The following is a 22,866-nucleotide window of genomic DNA, read 5'->3' on the forward strand; positions in this document are numbered from 1 at the left end:
GATCTTCCCGATCTTCTGACTGTGTGGCCAACATGCTAACCACTGTGATCATTTATTAATTAATTAATTTTTAAACAACCGTAATACAGTGCGGGTGCGATATTCGAACCTCGATGTAGCGAGGAATGACTCTACGTATACATATTCAAATTAGCCGTATTGTTGTTTAAGATACAGGGTTCAAAGCTTCAGGGAAGCATAGGGAAGGCAGGGAATGTCACCAGGAGTTGAGGTTCAAGTATTGGGACACTTGACCATTACCCCTACAGAAAGTGATTCTGGTCTCCCTTTCTGCAGCTATGAGCGTCCACTTTTGTAGGAAGACTTTCTACAAGTGTCTAAAGTGTCCAAGATTCCAAGTGTCTGTGAATCCAGCAGCAACTTGTGCCCAAGGAGTTTTGTGATGCACCTGAATGCACCATTCTTTGAAACACTCTAGCTCAGCACTGATAGCAGTTTGCTAGTCCATGGTGTTTTTCCATGGTGTCCCAACTCTAAAAGAATCACTACCACCATCTTAATAGTATCCGAAATACCAAAATACACACAACCAACGTTAAAAAGCCTCATTTTCGGGTAAATCCCCACTCACAGTGACAGGTTTTCACTGCTGCGCCATGTGGGGCTTCATTGGAACACCAATATAAATGAAATCTTCAAGATGAAACACTCTTAATGCACAAAATAATTGTCAAACTTACTTATTTGTTGATATGATGCACACAGAGCAATGAACAAATTGACGCACTGTCTCCTTCCTGCTCCGGTCTCCTCGCGCCAGGAGGCGTTCAGGCGCACTTGGAATTGTGAGAGTTAGGCGCTAATTGTTCTTCATTTTTATTCACGTACTCCTTATGACAATTGGCGTACCCTTGGGGGTACGTCTACCCCACTTTGGGAACATAGACTCTATAGTATTTAAAATCAAGGGGATGTGAAAACATTTCTGTTCCCCACTGGGGGCATGACAGAAAATAATTGAGAACCACTGGCTGGGATAGGCTCCAGCATAGGCTCCAGCATACCCCCGCGACCCTAATGAGGAGGAGTGGCATAGAACATGGATGGACTGATGGAATTCTTAATTTTCTCAGTTACAACGACAGAGAACAACAAATAGAGGTGCAGTGTGCATGTGTAACGGATGCCAACTAGTAGGGCTGTGATAGTACATTGGTTAAACTTCACTATAGCTGAAACCTCAATAAATGTGCAGCACAGTGAACTGACAGTCTGTTTTTTTAGCTCGGTGGCGACTTAACTTACTGGCTGACTTAAAGGGATCGTTCGGATTTTTTTACATGAAGCTGACATCAGCATTGTAGTCCAATAACAGCGACTTACCCCCCACTTGGTTTCCTAAGTCCAGTTCTGGTCAAATTTACGTGTTGAAGAATTTAGTTCCACTTATTTGCTGGGGACAATTAAGTAATGACTTTGGCTTCTCAAAACAATATGCGTTCAAAAGATTAATACATTTGCATCACAAAAATGCCTTCTCAAAAAAAGCAGAGCTCACAAAACGCTTGCCGTTATATTTGTCTCCCACTGCGCACTGTCGCCTGTGCGTTCATGTGTATGTGACGAAGACACTCGCATCTACTTCCACGATGGAGCGCCGCGGCCATCTTGTTTACGTATGTGTTCCACAGCGGAAGAAGATGCGAGTGTCAGGGAACAGGTGTGTACAGGGTTAGACTGCTGGAGGATATTTTAAACTCTTTTCAAAAATGCGCATTTTCCCCACTCGAGTGTTATTTGAATGCTCAAAAAATGCTCAAAACATATTTGAGCATTGCAAAGGGATCCAAAGAAAGAGGCTGAAGGAGCTGCAGGCTGCCAACTCCACATCTAGGCACTAACTGATTACTCGATCAATCGAAACACCAAGCTTCAGTTTAATCGACCAAGAAAATAATCATTAGTTGCAGCCCTCAACAATAGCCTCATTTTAGGATAATTCCAAGTCCCGGCTCTCTGTTTAGCTGCCCTTGCTATTTCACTACCCACAGCTTTGCGTTTAGCCCAGGTGTGGGCAAACTATGGCCCGGGGGCCACATCCGGCCCGCCAAGCATTTGAATGCGGCCCGCCAGTTGCTTCCAAAGTAATTCAATCTTTAAGATACAAGCTGGTAACATGACTTCCTAGTAGTCAGTCAATCTGAGACAACCTTTTGATGGTTTAAGTAGCTTTTCACATGCAGCGATCCAGACAACTACCTCACGCACGGTGCCAAACAAACAAGTAAAAATACGTGTCACACAACTTAACCTACCCACTGCACAGTCTGGGAAGTAAAAAAGGAGGGACATTTACATACTTAATAGTTAATGTTTTGGCGTTCACACTGTAGTTCACATTGTATAGCACATCCTTTATTCATGTACATGCCGGGTGTCTTATTTTGTAAAAAAAAAAAGCCTGTCAAATTTAATTTTGTCATTTGATATGGTCTGATATTTAAAGTGCTCCTGAAAAAAAGGAACACAAGCACATACATACAGTATATAAGATTGTATGACACTATAATTGCAGGTGGACTGTTATAATTTTAAGTGTAAAATAGAGTGCATGTATCAAATATATACTGTAGTATACCCGGCGTATTTTGTTAACTCAATGCTGCCCGCGAGTCAAAAAGTTTGCCCACCCCTGGTTTAGCCCCATGTTTGTTCATTCCGTTTACTTCTCTGGTAACTTACAAAGGGAAGTGGAGCAGAAAAAGGTTGACACTGGTTGGCTGTTGTCACAGACATTTTCGCCATGTTTGATTGCATAAATATGCTAATAGCTGATTACTGTAATCGAAGTGAAATTTATTTTGATCACCAATCACAATCATATAATCACCAAGCCCTAACTGTAGGTGACATAGGGTTTCCATAACAAAATGCAATGGTTGTATGTGTAACAAAAAACAAAGTGTTCATGTTAAGACATCAATATAATTCAGGCATAATGTGAGTTGATAGTTGATCAGCGACTTTGTCCTGTTGTGTTTCGCTGCACTCTTGTCATGGCACCGAAGGTCGATCATCTTTTCTCTTGACACTCCAGACAATGGGAATGCTTTAGATAGCACTCTAGTAAGTACTTCACAAACACTATTTGCAGCATGTGGGCTGTGGAGAAGGTCAGCGTATAAAGATGACACTATGCTTATGGATGATCATTATACTCAAGGTTCAAAATTCATAGTCTTGTGTGCTGTATGCAAAAAAAACATTTCACCCAGATTGTAACAGTAACAAAAAATGTCATTACTATGAGTAGCCTATTCTCAATTCTGCCAAATACATATTTTGCCCTGAGCCTAATTGATATAACCCACAGCATATTATTGTGAAACAGTGACAGCATTCCCCTGTTTCATCCAACAAAATGTAATTAAGAAAATGGAGAACTGACCATTAATTGCCTTTAATTTGTCATTATTATTTATTAAAAAGACTGTACATTGCTATTTTTCTTATCAAGAGCTACTAATGAGATCAATATGTTGTAATATTGCAATCAATGGGCCTCATTCACAAACATCTTCTTAAAAGTCTTCTTAAGAAGTGTACTTAAGAAGGCGCGGGTTGGAAACTGCGCCACATTCACGACACGTTCTTAAGTAGGGATAATCGTTCGCACCGGTGTTCTTAGGTTGATGAATGCCAACTGCGATGCCCGTGCATGTGAGGCCTAATTTGCATAGGTCACCGCCTATTATTTCCTATATAAGGTCAAAAATGTGCCGTGCGCAACAGGCAGCTGGAAGCGGAGATGGCAACGCGCAAGGGCAAGACTGAGGAGCAGCTGGACAACAAACGAAAGACAAACTTCAATTCTACAGAAATAGAGGTGCTTTTACAAGGAGTGAGCGAACACAAGACCACCTTATTTTCACGTGTATCCACCGGTCATCAGGCCATCCAAAAAGAGTCGGCATGGAGCACCATTGCAGGAAACATAAATGCCGTTTCCACGGAGAAACGCGCCACCGCAGAGGTTAAAAAGAACTGTTTTGACTTAAAATAGACTAAAAAAAAAAAAGATTTGACTGCACCGGAGGGATCTGGAGGAAACGGGAGGTGGACCATCAATCAAAAACCAAACCATTTCGGAAACTCTAGAAAATATTTACACAATCATGATGGAAAAATAAAGTCAAAATACATCGTTTGTGTGTGACAATTTATTTTTTCTGTGGTTACATTTGATTAGACGCTGCCTAATTAATACAGCAGCCCCGTGCTCTGGCTCAAGACGTGGCTGGGGGCGCATGTCGTTATCTGGGGGTGCTACGTGCGCAATAGGCACACCACGTTTCATTGCGATGTTATTCTGATGATCCTGCACACCTGCAAGAACAGAGAGGGAAGCCTGAAGCCTGAAGCGGGACATCAAATATTCGTCGCTTTCAGCAAATAAATCTACATGGTCCCTATACATTCTCTCTCTGCGCAGCGCACGTCCAGCCAGGTACTTTTTTTTTTGATGAATTGGGATTTGAATATATATTTATCCATGGAGTATATTTTAGTTGTTTTGATGATAAATAATTGTTGGGATATTTTATTTGCACTACATTTTTTGGGATCAGGTTGCAAAATCCATCATGAGGGCGATTACGCCTTGAAAGTGCGAGCTTTGCTTGTGCGTAAGAGTCCACCTGAGCGTTCGTAGAATTTGTTCTTAGATCTAAGAACTGTGAGTTAAGAACACGTTTCGTGAATGCCAAAAATCTTCGTAAGAAGGCTTTAAGAACACATTTGTGCGTAAGAACGTTTCGTGAATGAGGCCCAATCTCTCTAAAGGCAATGCCTTAGATGTAAGTCGATGTAGGCTTAGTGGTAAACACAACATTGATATAGAAATACCTCATTGAGGATGTTAGTTGTGTGTACATCTATACCGCAAAAAATCTATTGGTTGCTTGTTAAAAAAGATTTAACCCCTTTAATAATTAGAGTATATAATTTGCTTCTGTTTAAGAACCACTTTAGTCTGTGAGCCAAGCTCAGGGTGTTGTTATTCTGTGGTGCACCTCATAGCTCTCTAGTGGTCTATTATTTCTGATGAGCTGACACCTTCATTAGAACAGGAAACAGGAGATGAGGATGAAACACCCCTCAAAAATAGGACTAATGAAAATGAATGATAAAATGCCAATCCTTCTAGATATGAGATTGTTCATCTTTTACTTTGATTTTTTATGTGACTCCCAGCATCTACATCCATCTGCTGCTTCATCGATAGGGAAGAATTGCAGCTTGAGCGAATATTGGGGGATAAATTGTGAATTAAATTTTAATTCCTTGTGAAGGGCATCACCTCGCTTGGCGCTCAAAACTTGAGAAATATTTCCCCTCGCTCATATTGATTAAAGGTGTTAAGGCTTTGGGCTGAGGGCTGACAACCACTGTTTGAAATGTTTTATTCATGCCAACACGTTCCTGAGAGCTGTGTATGTTTTCCGTTTGAGTGCATTCATGCTACTTGTGACTAAATGTGTGTCTATGTGATCGAGCCAGGCCCGCCCAGCCCACCAGACTCAGTGACAGTGGAGGAGGTGACAGACAGCACAGCCCAGCTTGTGTGGAGCCCTGGGCGGGACAACAGCAGCCCCATCACCAATTACATCGTTCAGACCAGAACGCCTTTCACTGTGGGCTGGCAGAGGGTTAACACAGGTAGGAAAGCGTCTAAAGAAATGTCTATCTAATTGCACACTTTTGTCAGACATCTGGTGAACCCCCACAGGGAGATACTCTGTCCTGGTTTGCAAGGAGGGCAGGGAGAAAGGTCAGCTGTAGATGGGAAGGTCTGAAAGGGCGATGTCTTGTCTTGCTCAGGAGATGTGGTGCTCATTGGAGCTCACCAGAACCACTTTACACCTGTGTCAGTCAAACCAAAGTTATCTTCTTCAGTCAAGTTGAGGTTAACCCTCTGTTGTGCAGGAAACCACATGTGTAATTGTGCACCATTTTTCATCTATTTATTCTTCCGCTTCTTCTTCTTCCTATTTCTTCTTAACTCCTCCTCCATCTCTTAACCAATTCAAACAAATCCAACGTCAAAATGCTCAGCTCACTTGGGACAAGTGTGCTACCAATTCAGACATTTCAAAATATTCCCACATTTAGTGTAATTTCATATTTTCTGTGAAAATGTTCCTATTGTTTGAAAATTAATGGGCAATTTAAATTGCGCCCTCTGCTGGTGAAAATAATTTTACATTTTCTATTGCTGAATCATTGTGCCGGTTCTACTGCAGTGGCATGGCTTGGTGGTAAGCGCATGTGGTTTGCAACCCAAAGGAAGCTGGTTCAGATCAGTTGGTATAGTGCTTGGTTTCTAACCCAGAGATCACCGGTTCAAGTCCATTTTTGACCTCAGCTTCCCAAACTACTTTTCTTTCATTCTCCGTTTTAGCATATTTCAGTCCAGCTTCAGCTTCCAAACAGTTCCTGTATTCATTCTATATTTAGATGTGCGTCCCTTTTCAAAGCATTTCAATTTTGCTTCAGCTTTTCAGCATTCACACGCAATGCCTACTGACATTGCATCATCTAGTTGTTATTGTTGTGGAAATCTGCTATATTAGCTCATGCATTTAAATGTTATTTAACAACAGAATATAAATAAGTTATTGACTTACAAGTACTGATTTTATTTTGTGCACAGCTTATAACACACACAAGTGATTTAAACAACAACAACAACTAGGACTGTCAAAAATAACACGTTAACAGCGGTAACTAAATAATTTAATTAATTAGAAACACATGCGCATTATAGTAAGCCACAACCCTCTGTTATGACGGCAGACGGAGGCACAGTGTAGAGTCCCCACAGAGACGCAGAGTCTTTTCTAACTTTATTCTGACCTGAACACACAACAGCAGTGTAATTCCATCTCCATATACTGTACGTATATCCAACTCACAAACATGTCTCTCAGAACAACACTTACACATTCTTACCACACTAGCACAAGGTGCGTTCACGGATACACTGAACTCCCAACAGCACATCTTTATTATATGTTCATGTGCGGTCTAAAGACAGAGAAAAACAATAAGTGGATATTCTTATCGCTCCCTTTGTAACTCTTAATGCAGAAGTATAAGTTGCTGTATTGAAGTATGTTCATAAATCCCAGAAAATACACTAAAAACATGTGACTTCAGATTTTTCTGACTTAGTGTCTTTGAACACAACCCTCATTGCTTATAATAACACAGTTAAAGTGTGATTCAAATTTTACTATTAAAGAGATTAGTGTTAGGCAAATAGATTTTCAGACATGGAATATTTTAGCTTGACTTTAATTTTCAATTCATTTGAAGTTGTTAATACATACAAATGTATACTGTATAATCCTGTCCTGTCATTTATCTTTCAGTTAGTAAAATACAGTACAAATTGGCATATTTAAGATACAGTTGCAAATGGTGATTAATCATGATTAATTGATTTAAAAACTGTGAATAAACTGATTAAAAACTGATCAAAAATAATTTGGCAGCCTTAAAAAGCATATTCATGTTGTCTCCTAGACTCATTGGAAGTAAGTGCTGATTTTGAAGAGTAGATGTAGTAGCTCACTATATTGATGAACACAGGCGTCAGGATGGGTGTCCAAGGCAGCTGATGTTGCTTTTTCAGGCTTACAATTGGCCAAAATACACATGACAACTGGTGAATGTGTTTTTATGTGTCGTTTTTAACATCTTTTTTTAACATCTTAGTGGGGAAAATGTTCATTTTTGAAAAGAATGTAGTTGTAATGTAGTTGGAAGATAATGGTATAGCTTACTGTCGTATGTGCAATACTATTACAGTCATAAGACATTCCCAATGTTCAATATTTGTTTCTAAAGCCATTGGGGGTGTAACGGCACGCGATAATCACAGTTCAGTATGTAACAGTTTTAAAGTCACGTTTCGGTGTCATGTTCTGCATTCTGCTCTGCTGCCCTCTGCCGTTTTTGTGTTGCAGCACATCCCTGAACATGACCCAGACCTAATCACACACACCTGCAGCTCGTTACCTCCTCCCTTCTTAAGCTGCAGCCAAACAATCTACCAGTGCCAGATTGTACTCCTAGACTTCCTGACCTCCTGTTCCTTGCTCCCGTTCAGTCCGGCTCCATTACCCTTACCCTGCATTCTGGCTCCCTTACCTGCTTGTTCATTCAGCCTTGTATCCAAGATATCTCCTGTCAGGTTTGCCTACAGTGTTTTTTGTTTGTACTTTGGTTTTTGTTCCTGACAGCCTTTTGCTGTCAGTGTTTTTCGTTGGTTAACCGTTAGTGGATTTTCCTTAGTTGTACTTTTACCTTGTGGACTCTTTCTGTTTCGTATTAAAGTATTTTTGTTACTATTTTTGACTCTGGTTGTCTGCATTGGGATCCTGATTCCTGTCGTGGCTCCCACCACGCCTGACATTCGGTTTATTTTCGGAACAGTAAGGAAACAAAATGCAGAGCATAAAACTACTTTTTTGATTTTGTGTGAACAGCTTTCATGATTTTTAAAACGAAACATTAAAAAACAAAGGGCTAGGAAGTAATTTTCTAATAGGTTACATTCTCAAACTAAAAAAAATAAATACATTTTTAAAAATTATATAAAATAATATGTAATAGTTTTCAACATTTTGTAGGAGTGCGCAGTGACGCAGACGAGTGCAACAGTAAATGTTCGAACAGTCTGAATACTGTAATTTAAACTTTGAACCCTGCGACTTATACAGCCGTGCGGCTAGTTTATGGCCATGTTCTAATCTCATGACATCTCCTTTATTTCGGAAGTACTGCTAATCGTTTAACGACTGTGGCGCTCACGATGCAGTGAAAAAACGGTTATTTCTTATCAACCCATTGTATTGGTACTTGTATTGTATATTTCTTACCTACCTTTTGAGTACTAAGTTACTGTGTGATGATTTTAGCATTCTTTCTAAGATGAAACCGTGAGTCAGACTGTTATATTGAGTAATGACCTGCTATTTCCAGTGGGTTGACAAGCTCGTCGTGAGTTTTCTCATAGCTCATGATTGGCTAGTGTCAAATAAAAGAGCTACCTGGTCCTCACGGACTCGTGTGCGCCACAATATGCCATTTTATGAAGTGGTCATGTGCGGCTTATAGAAGAAGTCCAAACTTGTGCGAGAGGTTGAGACATAGTCATAGTCATCTCAACCCACAGTTTGGGTTCTGGAACCGAACAGAAATGGGAAGCAGTGTCCAGAAGAAGAAGCCTGCTGACCTCGACTGAGGATATAGTCGGACAGTGGAAGGAATACTTTGAGGCCCTTCTCCATCCCACTGACATACTTTCCAAAGAGGAAGCAGAGTCTGAGCCGGAAGGCATAGCTCATCTTCCCACCCTCACCTGGTCATGAGCGTTGAGTCGTGACCGAAAGAACGAGATCGCAAAACAAGCGGCTATAATGAGTTTCCTCCATAGGGTGGCTGGACTCACCCTAATAGGGTGAGGAGCTCAGTCATCCGGGAGGGGCTCAGAGTAGAGCCGCTGCTCCTTCACATCAGTGGGGGTCAGTTGAGGTGGCTTGGGCATCTAGTCCGGTTGCCTCCCGAACGCCTCCCTGGTGAGGTGTTCCGGGCATGCCCAGCTGGGAGAAGGCCTCGGGGTAGACCTAGGACACAGCTGGTTTGGGAACACCTTGGTGTCCTCCCGGTGGAACTGGAAGAGGTGTCCAGGGACCGGGAAGTCTGGACTTCCCTACTGAGACTGCTGCCCCCGTGACCCGGACCGGGAAAAGTGGAAGAAAATGAATGGAATGAATGGATGGATGGATGGATGGAAATTAAAGTTCCTTATTGCATAAAGTACAGCATTAATAGTTCCATTCCAGCCCCAATCCCGATCTCTACTGAAATGTTTTCATCTTACCCACTTGTCTTGGTTCATTTACATATTTCACTGGGAAGGCAAAGTGTTCCCAAACAGGAGACTTTAATGACAGAAGAGGGTTTTCAAGCGCTTGCATTTCCTTGGCACTATTGCTAGCCATGACTCCCGTTAGCTAAAGGCTGGGCTACACTGTATTCATTTTTGTTTTTACACGTAGCTATATTGCGAGGCAGTTACACTTCTGTCCCTCACTTATGTGTTCCGATTGGGAACTTGGTACGCCTCTTAAATTGTATGTTTTTCTGTGCTTATTCTCATCAGTAATTAAAACTGTAAATCAGTGTATTCCAATAACTGTCAAAAGTTCAAATTTCGACACTTAAGTTTTGTTTGCGATAAAGAGGATCCTCAAAAAGTCGGTATTGGAAATGCTTCACATGGCTGTCCTGCTAAATAATAGAACAATAAGAACATTCCCAGTTGTAAAATTTAGAGTATGTGTTTGTAGATTGTTGCCATGTGATGTGTTTGTGATGATGAAAATGAACAAGCTTGTGTGATTGAGCTTCTTGGATGTCAACTCTGCATGGGCTTACAAAACAATGGGAAGAAGAATCATCCATTGCATTCATTTATTCCTGTACCTGGTACTTTGAAATGTAATCTCATTGCACTGCTTGTTCTAAGGATAGAGTGTAGCGATAGTTGAGTCTGAATATTGTGGAGGAAAAGATCCCGTTTGAAAAAAAAAGAGAGAAGCAAGGAAGTAAAAAATGTCACAGGATGGTCGGTGGTCCAGCTCTGTGAGGCAAAAAAAAAAAAAACAGAGCTTGAACTCTGTGGGAACAAGCAGAAGCTTAGGGGGATCTAATCGGGTGAACACAGGCTTATATAATTAAGGCTCATAAATTCACAGTCAGGGAAAAAACAGCTGCCCTTCTGCTCTGCTGCAGCTCAATAAATCCCAACTTCCAGTGACCATTTACCAGTCTAAACTCAAATCTGCAGCTTGCCTCTCAATCATCCAAATTGTCCTGAGATTATGGACCACACAATTGGCCTGCAAATCCCAGATCCACAGTCATTAGAAGTTCTTTTCACTGGCCAACAGAATGTTCTTGATGGTTTGTCTGCATGAGTTGAGAGCAGATCTTTTATGAAAGTGCCCTAATATTAACAGCACTAATGATAGTACTGCAGAAGAATGCCTAAACATAGCACAAGTGCAGCCTGTTCTCACAGTTAGTAATGCACCATAACAACTACAGAATAAACATACAGTATTTCTGAAGCTATTTGAAAAAATGATTCGTATTGAACTGTTCTCACGGAAGGTAATGCACCATAACAAGTACAAAATAAACAAGCAGTATTGTTAAGTTATTTGAAAGAAATATGAAGTAACTGTAATGCAATAACTCTTATGTTCCTTAATTTAGGGTATTGGTTGAGGTTACAGTCTGCTATGTTTTTTTTTTTTACATGACTGAGCACCGAGCACTGAGGAACATATTGTCTGATTGTGAATTTTCTGTGTTTTTGAAGTTCCGGAGACAATTGACGGGAGCACGCTGACAGCCACTGTAGTGGACCTTAATGCTTGGGTGGAGTATGAGTTTCGGGTATTGGCCAAAAACAGTGTTGGAGTTGGAGAACCTAGTCCTGTGTCAGCCAAGACCAGGACAGAAGACGCAGGTACATACTGTAGCACAATAATGTGAAATCATTTGGAAATGTAGCTGTTGGATTATATTAATATTTTAGAATTTAGATATATTTTTAATGTGCCAAGGTTTTCATTAACGGTTTTCCATTAACGTAATGTAATAAATAAATAACCTTATCATTTGTAAATATCTTTCGTAAATATTATCAGATTTTAACCAAACTTGCTACATGTCAAACCAAGTTTAATCCGGAACTGGTCCAGATGGCAGCAATTAAAATATAAAACATCTTCAGCTGCGTCTTTCTTATCACATTACAAAATCCTATTACGTGTTGTCGTAGTTTCTTCCCTTGAATCCAGAGAAACTTCTGAACCTGGATGAAACTTTCCCTCGAAGCTATTTCCTTGGCAGATGTCTTTGCTCCCGGAGTGCTCTTATTCTTTTTGGTGAGTTTCTTATGCGGAGGTGTTGACAAGCTTTCTGTTGTGTAGTCCCTGATGCAGTGCCAGGTGATGTGGGTGGAGGAGGCGGAAGCAGGTCTGAGCTGGTCATCACATGGGAGGTAAGTCATCGATATTAAGTTGTTCAAAGTGGCTGTTGTTCTCTTTTAACAGTTTTGGGGGGATTGATAATCCCAACATTTGGGATCATTTCCAGCACTGTTGCTCAACCAATTGTACAACACAGGACTGATGATTGATTTGAAATGCTAATGGTGACAATATAAATATAAATCCGCCTTTTGGGCGTGACTGACACATGATATTTACTATTGGCTTATAGATCAGTTTAGGGCTGCAGCTATTGAATATTTTAGTGTTCAGGTATTCTCCTGAAAATTCCGTCAATTAATCGAGCAATCGGATAAAACATTTTTGCTTGGTTAAAGAGCAATTATCAATTCACAAGAGAAAATAAGATTTTTCACTTAATAATGAAGTAGTAATTGGTTAAATTTTTTATATAATCAATTGTGTTAATTCTTAAATTCACATGGTGCATAGGAACTGTGTTTTCTTGGGTCGGATGGACTGATAATGGTGCTTTGTAGATTAATGTATCCATCCGAGACTGTGATCATTTACTGGAAAAGGAGAGAAATTATTAGTTAACTGAAATTACTAAGACTAAATTGCATATTAGAGTATGTTGATGGCTGTACATTAATAAACCCTAAACTCATGTGTAAGGAATATATATACAGTGGTGTGAAAAAGTGTTTGCCACCTTCCTGATTTTTTTTTTGCATGTTTGTCACACTTAAATGTTACAGATCATCAAACAACACAAAAAATATGCAAAAACGCAAAAAATACAACACAAAGAAAGAAACACTCAATGAAAAAGGCAAAAAAAAAAACACTTCTACAAAAACTAGAGCAGTAACAGTTAACCTTAGCAGAACAAAGAAACACAGCCAACCAAAATGATCCCAAGAGCACAGCGACGACTGATCCAAGAGGTCACAAAAGACCCCACAACAACATCTCAAGAACTGCCTCACTTGCCTCAGTTAAGGTCAGTGTTCATGACTCCAGCATAAGAAAGACACTGGGCAAAAACGGCCTGCATGGCAGATTTCCAAGACACAAGCCACTGCTGAACATTAAGGCCCAGAAAACATCTTGGTGATCCCCAAGACCTTTGGGAAAATACTCTGTGGTCTGCCGAGACAAAAGTTAAACTTTTTGGAAGGTGTGTGTCCCATTACATCTGCCGTATTTCCGCATTTCAGAAAAAGAACGTCATACCAACTAGGGGTGGGGGAAATCCATTCTTAGATGTATTGCAATGCGGATAATGACGATTATTAATTGATTCATACATGTCAATAATCGATGATGACGGAACAAAAAAACGGGACAAAAAGACAAAAAGTGGAAGTGCTGCCCCGACAATTTATGGTGGTGCACCTAAGTGTAAGACGCTACTAGAATGGCTGAGTGTAAACTCTGACCCGCACCCGCTGGATTTAAAGCAAGCGTCTGGAAGCACTTTGGCTTTCACGTAGTTGAAGGTAAAAATGAGCTGGACAAGAGCCAGACAATATGCAAGCTTTGTCACGCAAGCTTAAAATATTTTGGGAACATGACAAATATGAGAAACCACATAACACGCTTCCACCCGAACCAGGAGGAAAAACAGCCAGCTGAAGTTGCTGCCAACCATAGAACCATTGAGCAGGTGATAACAAATTTTCCACTCAACTGGGAAAATGCGAGGCGAATCACAAAGTCAATCGCAACTTTTATTGCGAAGGATTTGTGGCCGTATTCGATTGTTAAGAAGCAGGGCTTTCGTGCTTTGTTGTGCACTTTGGAACCCAGATACAACGTCCCATCTCAACGTTATTTCACTGACACTGCAATTGTGAATAAGGGCAGCCTAGTTTTTTTGCTTATTCATAATATACTGATGTGTGCAAGTATTATTCTTGTTTGAGAGCCGCTGGTACAGAAATCTATACTTTGTATGAAAGCTGTTTTTGTCTTTTCTATAGAGCAAAACTATTATTTTGTCAGAGATTCTATGCTCAGGATTTTTGTTTGAATTCAGAAGTGTATTATTTATTTGTGAATAATGGCAGATTTTTAATGTTGAAGTTTGTTAGTTTTATACATGCTGCTACTGCATTACTGAACAGGCTTAAGGGGCAATCACTTTTTCACACAGGGCCATGTTGGATTGGATTTTTTTTCTCTTTTAATAATAGAACATTTCATTTCAAAACCATGTTTGTCACACTTAAATGTTTCAGATACACTAGATACGTTAACGTTAACCTCATTAATTTTACCCTGTCTCGGATCTTACGCTCCATTCCGGGTGTCTTTGGAGATGCTGCAACATCGAAGATGTGCCACGTTACAATGGACACACGTTACGGTGTTAAACTTGCCTGAATTAGCCTGAAATGCTCCCACACATTCTACATTTTCTGTCTTTTTAAATTTTGATTTCCTTCTCTTTTGTCGTCATTGTCGGTTTCCCTCGCCTCTTCCATCTTCCTGCTCCTTTGACTAAACATCCGCTTCTTCCTCTGCGTGGGTGACGTAAGCTCATTGGTGATGTAAGCACAAGTGATCAGACCAGTTATGATTGAGCCATATGAACTCTGCCTGGCAGACTAACAGGACAGGACATGCCTTGGAAAAGGCACAAATCATTCACAATTCAATTCAATATGGCAATAAACAAACTGTAAACAGAATGGCTTGGGGATAGCGTTAAGACAATGCCAAACCTCAATATGACATATGGTGCAGTTCAGAATCTATATTTATCTAATAACATGACAAAAACCTAAAACATTTAAATAAAATACATCTACTCACCATAAATGTCAGCTTCTCCTCCTCAGTTAGCCATTGTGGGTGTAACTTACTTTGTCGAACAGTTTTGGTGTGATAACCAATCAGGAGTGGGGGCCTGTCATTTGCTCAGATCAACCAATCAGAAGTAGAGGCCTGCAAGCTGGCTCTGAGAGGTGAATCAGAAGTCTGACTGGCTATCCCCATTGCTAACAGTGTGTATGTGACAGGGACCAGCACTCCTGACTCTGAAGGCCCTGGGCAGATTACATTGATATGGCAACACAGAAGCTGAACTCTGATTGGACAAAGCATCTACCACACACGCATACACTACTGAAAGCAGCGCAGCCGAGAAACACGCTACTAAACGAAGATAATAGACTGTTGGGAATAAATTAATATAATTTCATTGAACGAATATTGTAATTTAAGTTGTAAATGTAGGTCAGTGCTTCTGGTAGTGCTTAGGCCAACAGAGAAGGCTTTGCTGGCCCTAATTGCACACCATTGCTGCGAGGCTAGAGGCCACTGATGTTCTTGTTTTAATGTATAGTTACCTCTTGGCAGCTGATACTGCAATTTAAATTCAGTACACAGAGTGATCTTAGATACTTGACAGTTTGAAACAGTTCTCAATATAGTAGTGAATTTAAAAATACTTGTTTTTGTTTTTTTTTATCGTGGTATTGAATAAGTATCAAAAATTGTGGAAATTCCCAGGTATTGATAACAACTACTGAAATTCTGATATTGTGACAACCCTAGTAGTGACAATGCAGAAGCATAAATCAACCTTAAGTGATTGGTGCCAAAGCAATACATTTAATGTAAACATATAAAAAGCACACAAGATAATCCTATATATTTCATTGTTTTTTTGAAATAACTTTTTCATTGGTGCTGCTGCGAGGTTAGACACTTTTAAAGCCATTTCCTCATTCCATATTGTCAGGTGGGTCTCAAAAGCAATTTGAGTGTCACACAAAGCGATCGTGTCGGCCCAAGGGCAGGATGAACGTGAGTGGTTTGTATATTTTTTAATATCACTATAGTTTTGTGTTTCAATCTCAGCCTGTCCCTGAAGAACTACAGAATGGCGAAAGCTTTGGTTACATCATCGCTTTCCGCGCCTTTGGAGAAGTCAGCTGGACCCACGTGGCCACCTCTGCTCCCGGTGCATCCCGCTATGTGTACCGCAACGAAAGCATAGTGCCCTTTTCCCCGTTCCATGTCAAGGTTGGCACTTACAACAGCAAAGGACAGGGTCCCTTCAGCTCTGTGGTCACCATCTACTCTGCAGAGATAGGTAAGCCAATGACGCAGCCAAGCAAAAGCTCTCCATGCCTGGAAAGTTCATGAAAGTGGTTCTAATAGCTGAACTCGGCTGACAGCACAGGACAAACGAAGACGAATGCAGCCAAATAAATCTCCTTTAAATCGAAGGTTGTAAAGTGGAGACATTTTTAAACACAAAGAAGATTGCTTGGAAATATCACTCAGCAAAAGGATCATTCTAAAGTGTAGCAATGTTTTATCTCCATTTCTTTGTGATGCTACAAATGTAATTCATGTTTATATAGATTTATTCTGCTTCTTGCGTGATGATATAAAAAGGCATGATGCTCAGTCTCCCATTGTCTGTTTTCAGAGCCAAGTGGGATACCAGTGGGAGTTTGGGCCAGAAGTGTCTCAGCCTATGAGATTGAGGTGAATTGGCAGGCTCTTTCCTTCACCCCTGAAAGAGTTCTCGGCTATGAGGTACATTTTACGCTTTTAAATGGAAGACACACAACACCATTCAATTACTTCTCATCAATCTGGTCATATCTCCAGGCCATCACTTCTAAACTCAGCATTGCTGTGGAAACATTCGTTTCAGTCGAGATGCTGCCATAGCAAAAATTACCCTAAATTACCTTAAAAATTACCTGCCGCTACGTTTTTCTCAAACTTTGAAGCCTGCGGCTTATAAACCAGTGCGGCTTATATAAGAGCAAATCAGTTTTTTCCTCGAAATGTAATGGGTGCGGCTTATACACCGGAATATACGGTATATAGCGCTTTGTGCTATTGCAAAAGGGAAAACTTGACAGTCTGTGTTCACCAGAACAAAAGAAAACTGCCTGACTGCACGCCTTTAAACGGTGGCTGTTAATTACAGGGTAACATAGTCAATACAGCGGCCACAACGCCATGCAAGATCTCCTGTCAGGATCACAAGAAGGGCCATCACACCGCAACACAAATAACACTGGTTACCCACGGAAAGGTTTTCCATTATTATTATTCATGGAAAATATAATCGGATTGGGTCTGATAGTTTTGAATAAAATCATGATGAAAAAAGTTAATTTCGTTACACCTAGACAGATAGTATTGTTGTGATGGGGGGGACGTTTGTACTCATCACGAGACTATGAGAACACACACTTTCATCTGTTTAAAACAAATATTTTTAGAAATAATCCGGTGTTCTGGCAAACACATACAATCTAGTATCGTGTCAACTGTTGGCTACTGGGAAGCAACTTAGCACGGTTGCGATTGCGTTGTTTACATCAAATTAATAATTAAATTAACACCCATTTGGGGCACAGCGCAACGATGAAGGACACATGCAACAATGTGTTCATGTAGACTGACTTGGTGTAAGAAGAACCCAGGTAGACATATTAGAAGCATCATTTTCATTTGCTACATTCAATATGCCTGATGAGGAAGATAATCTTTCCCGGCTGTTGGATCACCTTGTTTTTTTTTCATGTCTTCATGCAACACACCATGTACACTCACGCAATTGGAGCAACTCATTGCAACGACATGCACCGTTATTTGCTTTAATCTGCCTAACATTGTACAAACATACTGAGTGTGTATGTGGTCATATTCATTGTTTGACTCCCATCGGCTCACTGGAAATGAGGTCATTTGGTTGCAACCCAGCAATTATAGATACTGTAGTTTGTTAACTTTCTGTGTTTAACATGTACAGGTAGCCATTTTGTTATAAGAAAAAAAAGGATAAGAATGTGTAATAGTAAAGCTGATTGAGTTTGTATATAGCTGATTCAGTGATAAAGCTAAAAACACATTATATAAATAAAAGAATAGATTATTTAATTTTGGTTTTGTTTTTTCTGGTTTTGGTTGGATTTATTTCGAACATGTATACAGCTTACATTGAATGCTTCATGTTACAAATCTCACTTTGAAAAGGAGTAGGAAGAAGCAGAGCTTATTTAATCCTACCCCCTCTTCGTATCAAATCAATTGCTAATATATACATATGTATACATATGCACATACATAAATACACACACATATACATTATAGAGGTACACACATGTTTAAAAAAAAATTATTATCCTATCCTTTCTCCCGTCGATATCCACACCCTCCGTCTTCGGTGTTGCACTGTGAGTGATGCTGAGTTTGGATACAAGAGTTCCTCTTTATTGAGCTGGCCCTTGCAACAATTATATCGAGGTTATTGCTATAGAATGTGGTCCTTCTGGCTGCATTGGTCTGTCTTGTGTGTCCTCCACTATGCTTATTGTCATCGTAATATGATCTTTAATATGTATCCAGATCGCTGATGTCTTGGACAACAAGCACTCTTGCATCTCCTGGACCTCCATTTGATTTGATGAGGATTTTACCATTGGTGCTCCAAGTGCTTTTAATCTTTCCCTGCTTCCTCAAATCTTGTGCTTTCTCGGCGATGTCGGCATTGCGTTTTGTCAGATGCTCATTCATGTAGACGTTTGTGCCTCTTAGCTTCTTTCCCTGTTCCAGCAGTGCAGTTTTGAATTCCCTGTTGGTGAACTTAATGATGACAGGTGTGGTGTTGTTTCTGCCATATACTGTAGTGGGACGCAAGTGTCAATACTGTTGATATCTACATCCACCTCCTTTGATTGTAGGAAGTTAGCAATCTGTTGCTTGATTGAAGGAACATTTCTTGACTTGGGTGTGATTTGGAGCCCTGTGAGGACCACATCATTCATTCGTGCATTCTGATCCATCTCGTCAATTAAGTTTTTAATTTGCTTAGTGATATTCTCCTTTACTTCTTTCTCTTCCTCACGTTGGTGCGAAAGGCAGCATTGTCCTTCAATAGTGCCTTGATATCATCCTGTAGAATGGTGATATCATTGCATAATGCTCTATTTTCTTCCGTGGGGTCTTTAGAGTCCTTAAGATCAGCACACAAGGCAGCTTCCACAGCGTTTATAGCCTCCTTGAGAGCAGTGCGCAAGGCAGCGTTGTCTTCCAATGATGCCCTGATATCATCCTGCAGAACCCTAACATCCTTGCATAATGCTGTATTTTCTTTCGGGTTTTTAGCTTCCTTAAGAGCAAAGCGCAAGGCGGCATTGTCATTCAACAGTTCCTTAATGTCGTCCTGCAGAGCCTTGATATCTTCCTTAGGCTATTTAACCTCCTTAAGAGCAGCGCTCAAGTCTGCATTTTCATCTTGCAACTCCTTGACTTCTTTTCTTAGTGCTTTGATAGCCTTGCTCTGTGCTCCATTTTCTTCCATAATGTTTGTGACACCATTACTGACATCCAGTATGACTTCATGGAGGCTACTGTAATCAGATTTAATTTCTGTTTCCAGAATCGATATATCCGCCCTTATAGTTGTATATGAAGTCAAATGTTTCTTTGGTATTGAATGCAGATTCTCACTTGCTGCCATTATTTGTGGTAGAGTGATCACTATTCTTTCCAAGCATCTATCGAAGGTATCTGATAACATATTGACATTTTCTTGGATATCTTCGAGTGCTAGAGTTGTTTTCTATCCAAGTCATTTACAAATCCTGGAGTCCCCATTATCATTTTGCTTTGTGTTTGGCATTGTTGCTCGGCAACCTCTTTGTACTTCAGCAGTTCACTAGTTAGGTTGACTTGCTAGCAGGTATCGACACTTGTAACTAGTTTATTTCAAGGAATCTGTACCTCTCGATGATCCAAGTTAAAGTTGGGGGATTCAGCAAGCAGCACTGATATTTTGCTCATGAAGTGTAGTCAGGAAAGCACCAAAATAGTCACAATTTCCAATATCTTCATCAGAGCTCCTGCCATAAACGTCTTTCCCAGAGTCAAGGGGAAAAAAAAAAGAAAAAAAATTCATGATGATGCAATTTCTGTCAAATTCAAATGTTCTAAAAGATCCCATTTTGGTTTTGCTGCGGCATAAAAGTAAATTTTCAGAAGAAACGTTCTGCTTTCTGGAATTGAAATTTGTGCACCCAAATTATCTGACTTGCATCTTTCTTATTTCATGGTTTACCAACCTAAAAATGTGTATTAGTTGTTTTCTAATCAACTGCCCTTCCTTCTGATGGGAGCTAAGCCAAAATAAGACTTGTTAGAAGTAAAATAGAAGGAAAAAAAGAGGTTTTGTTATGCCCAATCAAACATCTCAGTGGATAGTTACAATGCCATAATGTGAGGATGAGGATACGGCGGAGGGGATAATTTAACAACACCACATGCTAACACATTAAAAACAAACAACCATCATGACTTTGTGCTGTAATACAAGATGATGCCGTCTATTAGTTTGCTGTCACTTCTAGTCCAAATGCTATGAGTCAATCTTTGTCACATACTGTAGGTGGTGTACTGGGAAGACGACACAAAACCAGAGACCATGGGCAAGGTTCGAATACCGTGGAACCAAACCTCGGTGACGGTTAGCGGCTTGACAAGGCACACGCAGTATTTCTTGACTGTCAGCGCCTTCAACACAGCAGGCACCGGCCCCTTCCTTCCTGCAATCAATGTCACCACAAAAAAGCCTCGTAAGTTTTGAGATATCCTGCTGCTCTGGGGCTTGATTTTTGTGTATACAGTGGTGATTATCTTGAGGTACAAACTATGGAGGGTGATGTGTATTCTGTTTGGCCTTCCTTGTTAGGCTTTGATGTGCTCTGCTATGTCTGGGAAGACAAAAGCAATTACACACTACACTCACTGCATTCCCAGTCAAAGAATTATCCCTTGGGAGACTTAGTGGGGTTGTTCTAATTGAAGTCCCCACCAAGGTTAAGACAACATTGGATTTGGTCATCCTCCATTCTACTTCAAATTTAGCTTTTTTTAGAGTTAATTTTTTCAACTTTCAACTTTTCTTCATGCTCAGATGCTGAATAGATTCCTATTTGTGTCAAATAAACCATCTTCACCTTTGTGAGTGTGATGATATTTTGATAAGCGGCAAACTATCGTGACAATTAGCCCTGGAAAGTGGGGGGAAAGTCACTATTGATGCACTACACTGCTGAAGGGGATATCATACAACTTCATGTCAAAAAATCTGAACTATCCCTTTAAGGTACTACTACTTACTATGTACTTATTAATTTAATTTACTTCAGGTGTCAATTATACTTTGCATATAGACTCAAATACAGCCATAAATTCACCTAAATATTTTAATAAGTAGTGCTAAAGGTTTTTTGAAGTCCTCTAACTATTTGTTATGGATCATGATTGACTGTAACTGTTGGGTTTCTCTTTTGGCAGCAGAAAATCATTAGTTTGACAACACTCTTTCAAAGTTCACATCCTTACATCGTGTTTTTCAGCACTCTGACACTAACAAACTGATTTTCCTCACTTCTAACAGTCTCTAATGTTTTTATTGGCATGTTATGTTACAGCACCATCCCAACCACCACTTGATGTTGAATGGACACTAATTGGCTCCCAACTGTCTCTTTACTGGGAGCCTGTGGTGGCAATGGAATCCGAGTCAGAAGTTACTGGTTACCAAGTAAGTCTCTCTACACACTGACACTGACATGACATGTGCCCAACAAAAAGCATCAAGCTATTCATCGGGATCATCCACCTCTTCTTTTCTCTCATTCAGCTCTCATACAGGAGAAGTAAACACAAAGAAGTCAGCATCTTTACAACAACTAATTCAACAGCAGAGCTGAATCTCACCGAGGTTGACGACGAGTACATCATTCACATTCAATCCCTGAGTGAAGGAGGCCTGGGCCCGGCTTCAAATCCCATTCGAATCCACCACCTTAGTAAGCACGTTCTTTAGACTTTTTCAGTGGTTCAAGGAAAACCGCCTTTGCTCTTGCATAAAAGGGAAACATCGACTGCAACATTTTCATCTGCCCACGAGAAACAGAATGTGTTAAATGTTTTAAATATTGTTACACTGAGCATGACATGAGGATTAAGTAGGTCTTCTTTGCCTAAAACTTACTCTTTTTTTTTTTTACTGAGCCATTTTCACAATAAACTAAATTCACACTTTTTTAAACAAGGACATTTGATCCTGTGTTGTTGATTCACCGTTACTCAAGTCCCCGTCCCAGGCAGAGGGCTCGAACAGGCTTATATTTGGCTGAATAATGCTGCGCAATTCATCTTTGTCACAGATTGTCTTCCTCTATTATCACATAAAATTACTGTCCTGTGTGACTCCATGGGGGCTCCTCTTCAGCTCCAAATGCTCATTTGCATTTAAAACTGACTCTTATGTTCAATCCCCGAAAACAGCAGCTAAGAGATGTAGAAGTCCATGCTGTTGTTTGGAATATTTTTGAAAAATAGTCTATTTCTTGCACTGTATGAATGCTCCATCTTAACAGTATATGTGCAAAACACTCTGGCACCCGAATGGTGTTCAAAGAAACTCTTAAGCATCAAAGGCTTTCACATTTGTTTTGTGCGGATCAGGTTTTTAATGGATTACTGGAAAGAAAGCACTTTAATCACAGATAGGTAACAGATTCAACTGGAATGGCACTCACTGGAGTACAGAAAAACTGGAGTACAAAAAATACTTTGTACTACACACTGAAAAGAAAAAAAAAACAATACTATGACAATAAGTAAAATATTACAAGAATAAAGTAATACTTTTCTTGAGAAGAAAGTTGAACTATTACAATAATATAGTGGTAATATTGGGGAAAAAGGTTGTAAAAAGTAAAAAGAGATTACATTATGTTATATTACTGTCAACGCAACA

General features: G+C 40.0%; 1 protein-coding gene across 5 annotated transcripts in view; it reads left to right on the forward strand.

The window, feature by feature from the left end:
* LOC129178572 (contactin-3-like) overlaps positions 1–22,866 on the forward strand; it is an 89,151-nt gene that overhangs the window by 58,066 nt on the left and 8,219 nt on the right. For 4 of the 5 annotated variants that reach the window (XM_054770924.1, XM_054770915.1, XM_054770933.1 and 1 more), the window contains 8 exons: positions 5,521–5,679; positions 11,417–11,566; positions 12,033–12,103; positions 15,927–16,161; positions 16,504–16,613; positions 20,482–20,668; positions 21,530–21,642; positions 21,742–21,910. In XM_054770924.1, coding sequence (XP_054626899.1) covers positions 5,521–5,679; positions 11,417–11,566; positions 12,033–12,103; positions 15,927–16,161; positions 16,504–16,613; positions 20,482–20,668; positions 21,530–21,642; positions 21,742–21,910 — 1,194 coding nt within the window. The remainder of the gene's footprint in view (positions 1–5,520; positions 5,680–11,416; positions 11,567–12,032; positions 12,104–15,926; positions 16,162–16,503; positions 16,614–20,481; positions 20,669–21,529; positions 21,643–21,741; positions 21,911–22,866) is intronic. The other variant, XM_054770938.1, reaches the window with a different exon arrangement.

This window comes from Dunckerocampus dactyliophorus, chromosome 1, assembly GCF_027744805.1.
Source record: "Dunckerocampus dactyliophorus isolate RoL2022-P2 chromosome 1, RoL_Ddac_1.1, whole genome shotgun sequence".
NCBI lineage: Eukaryota > Metazoa > Chordata > Actinopteri > Syngnathiformes > Syngnathidae > Dunckerocampus > Dunckerocampus dactyliophorus.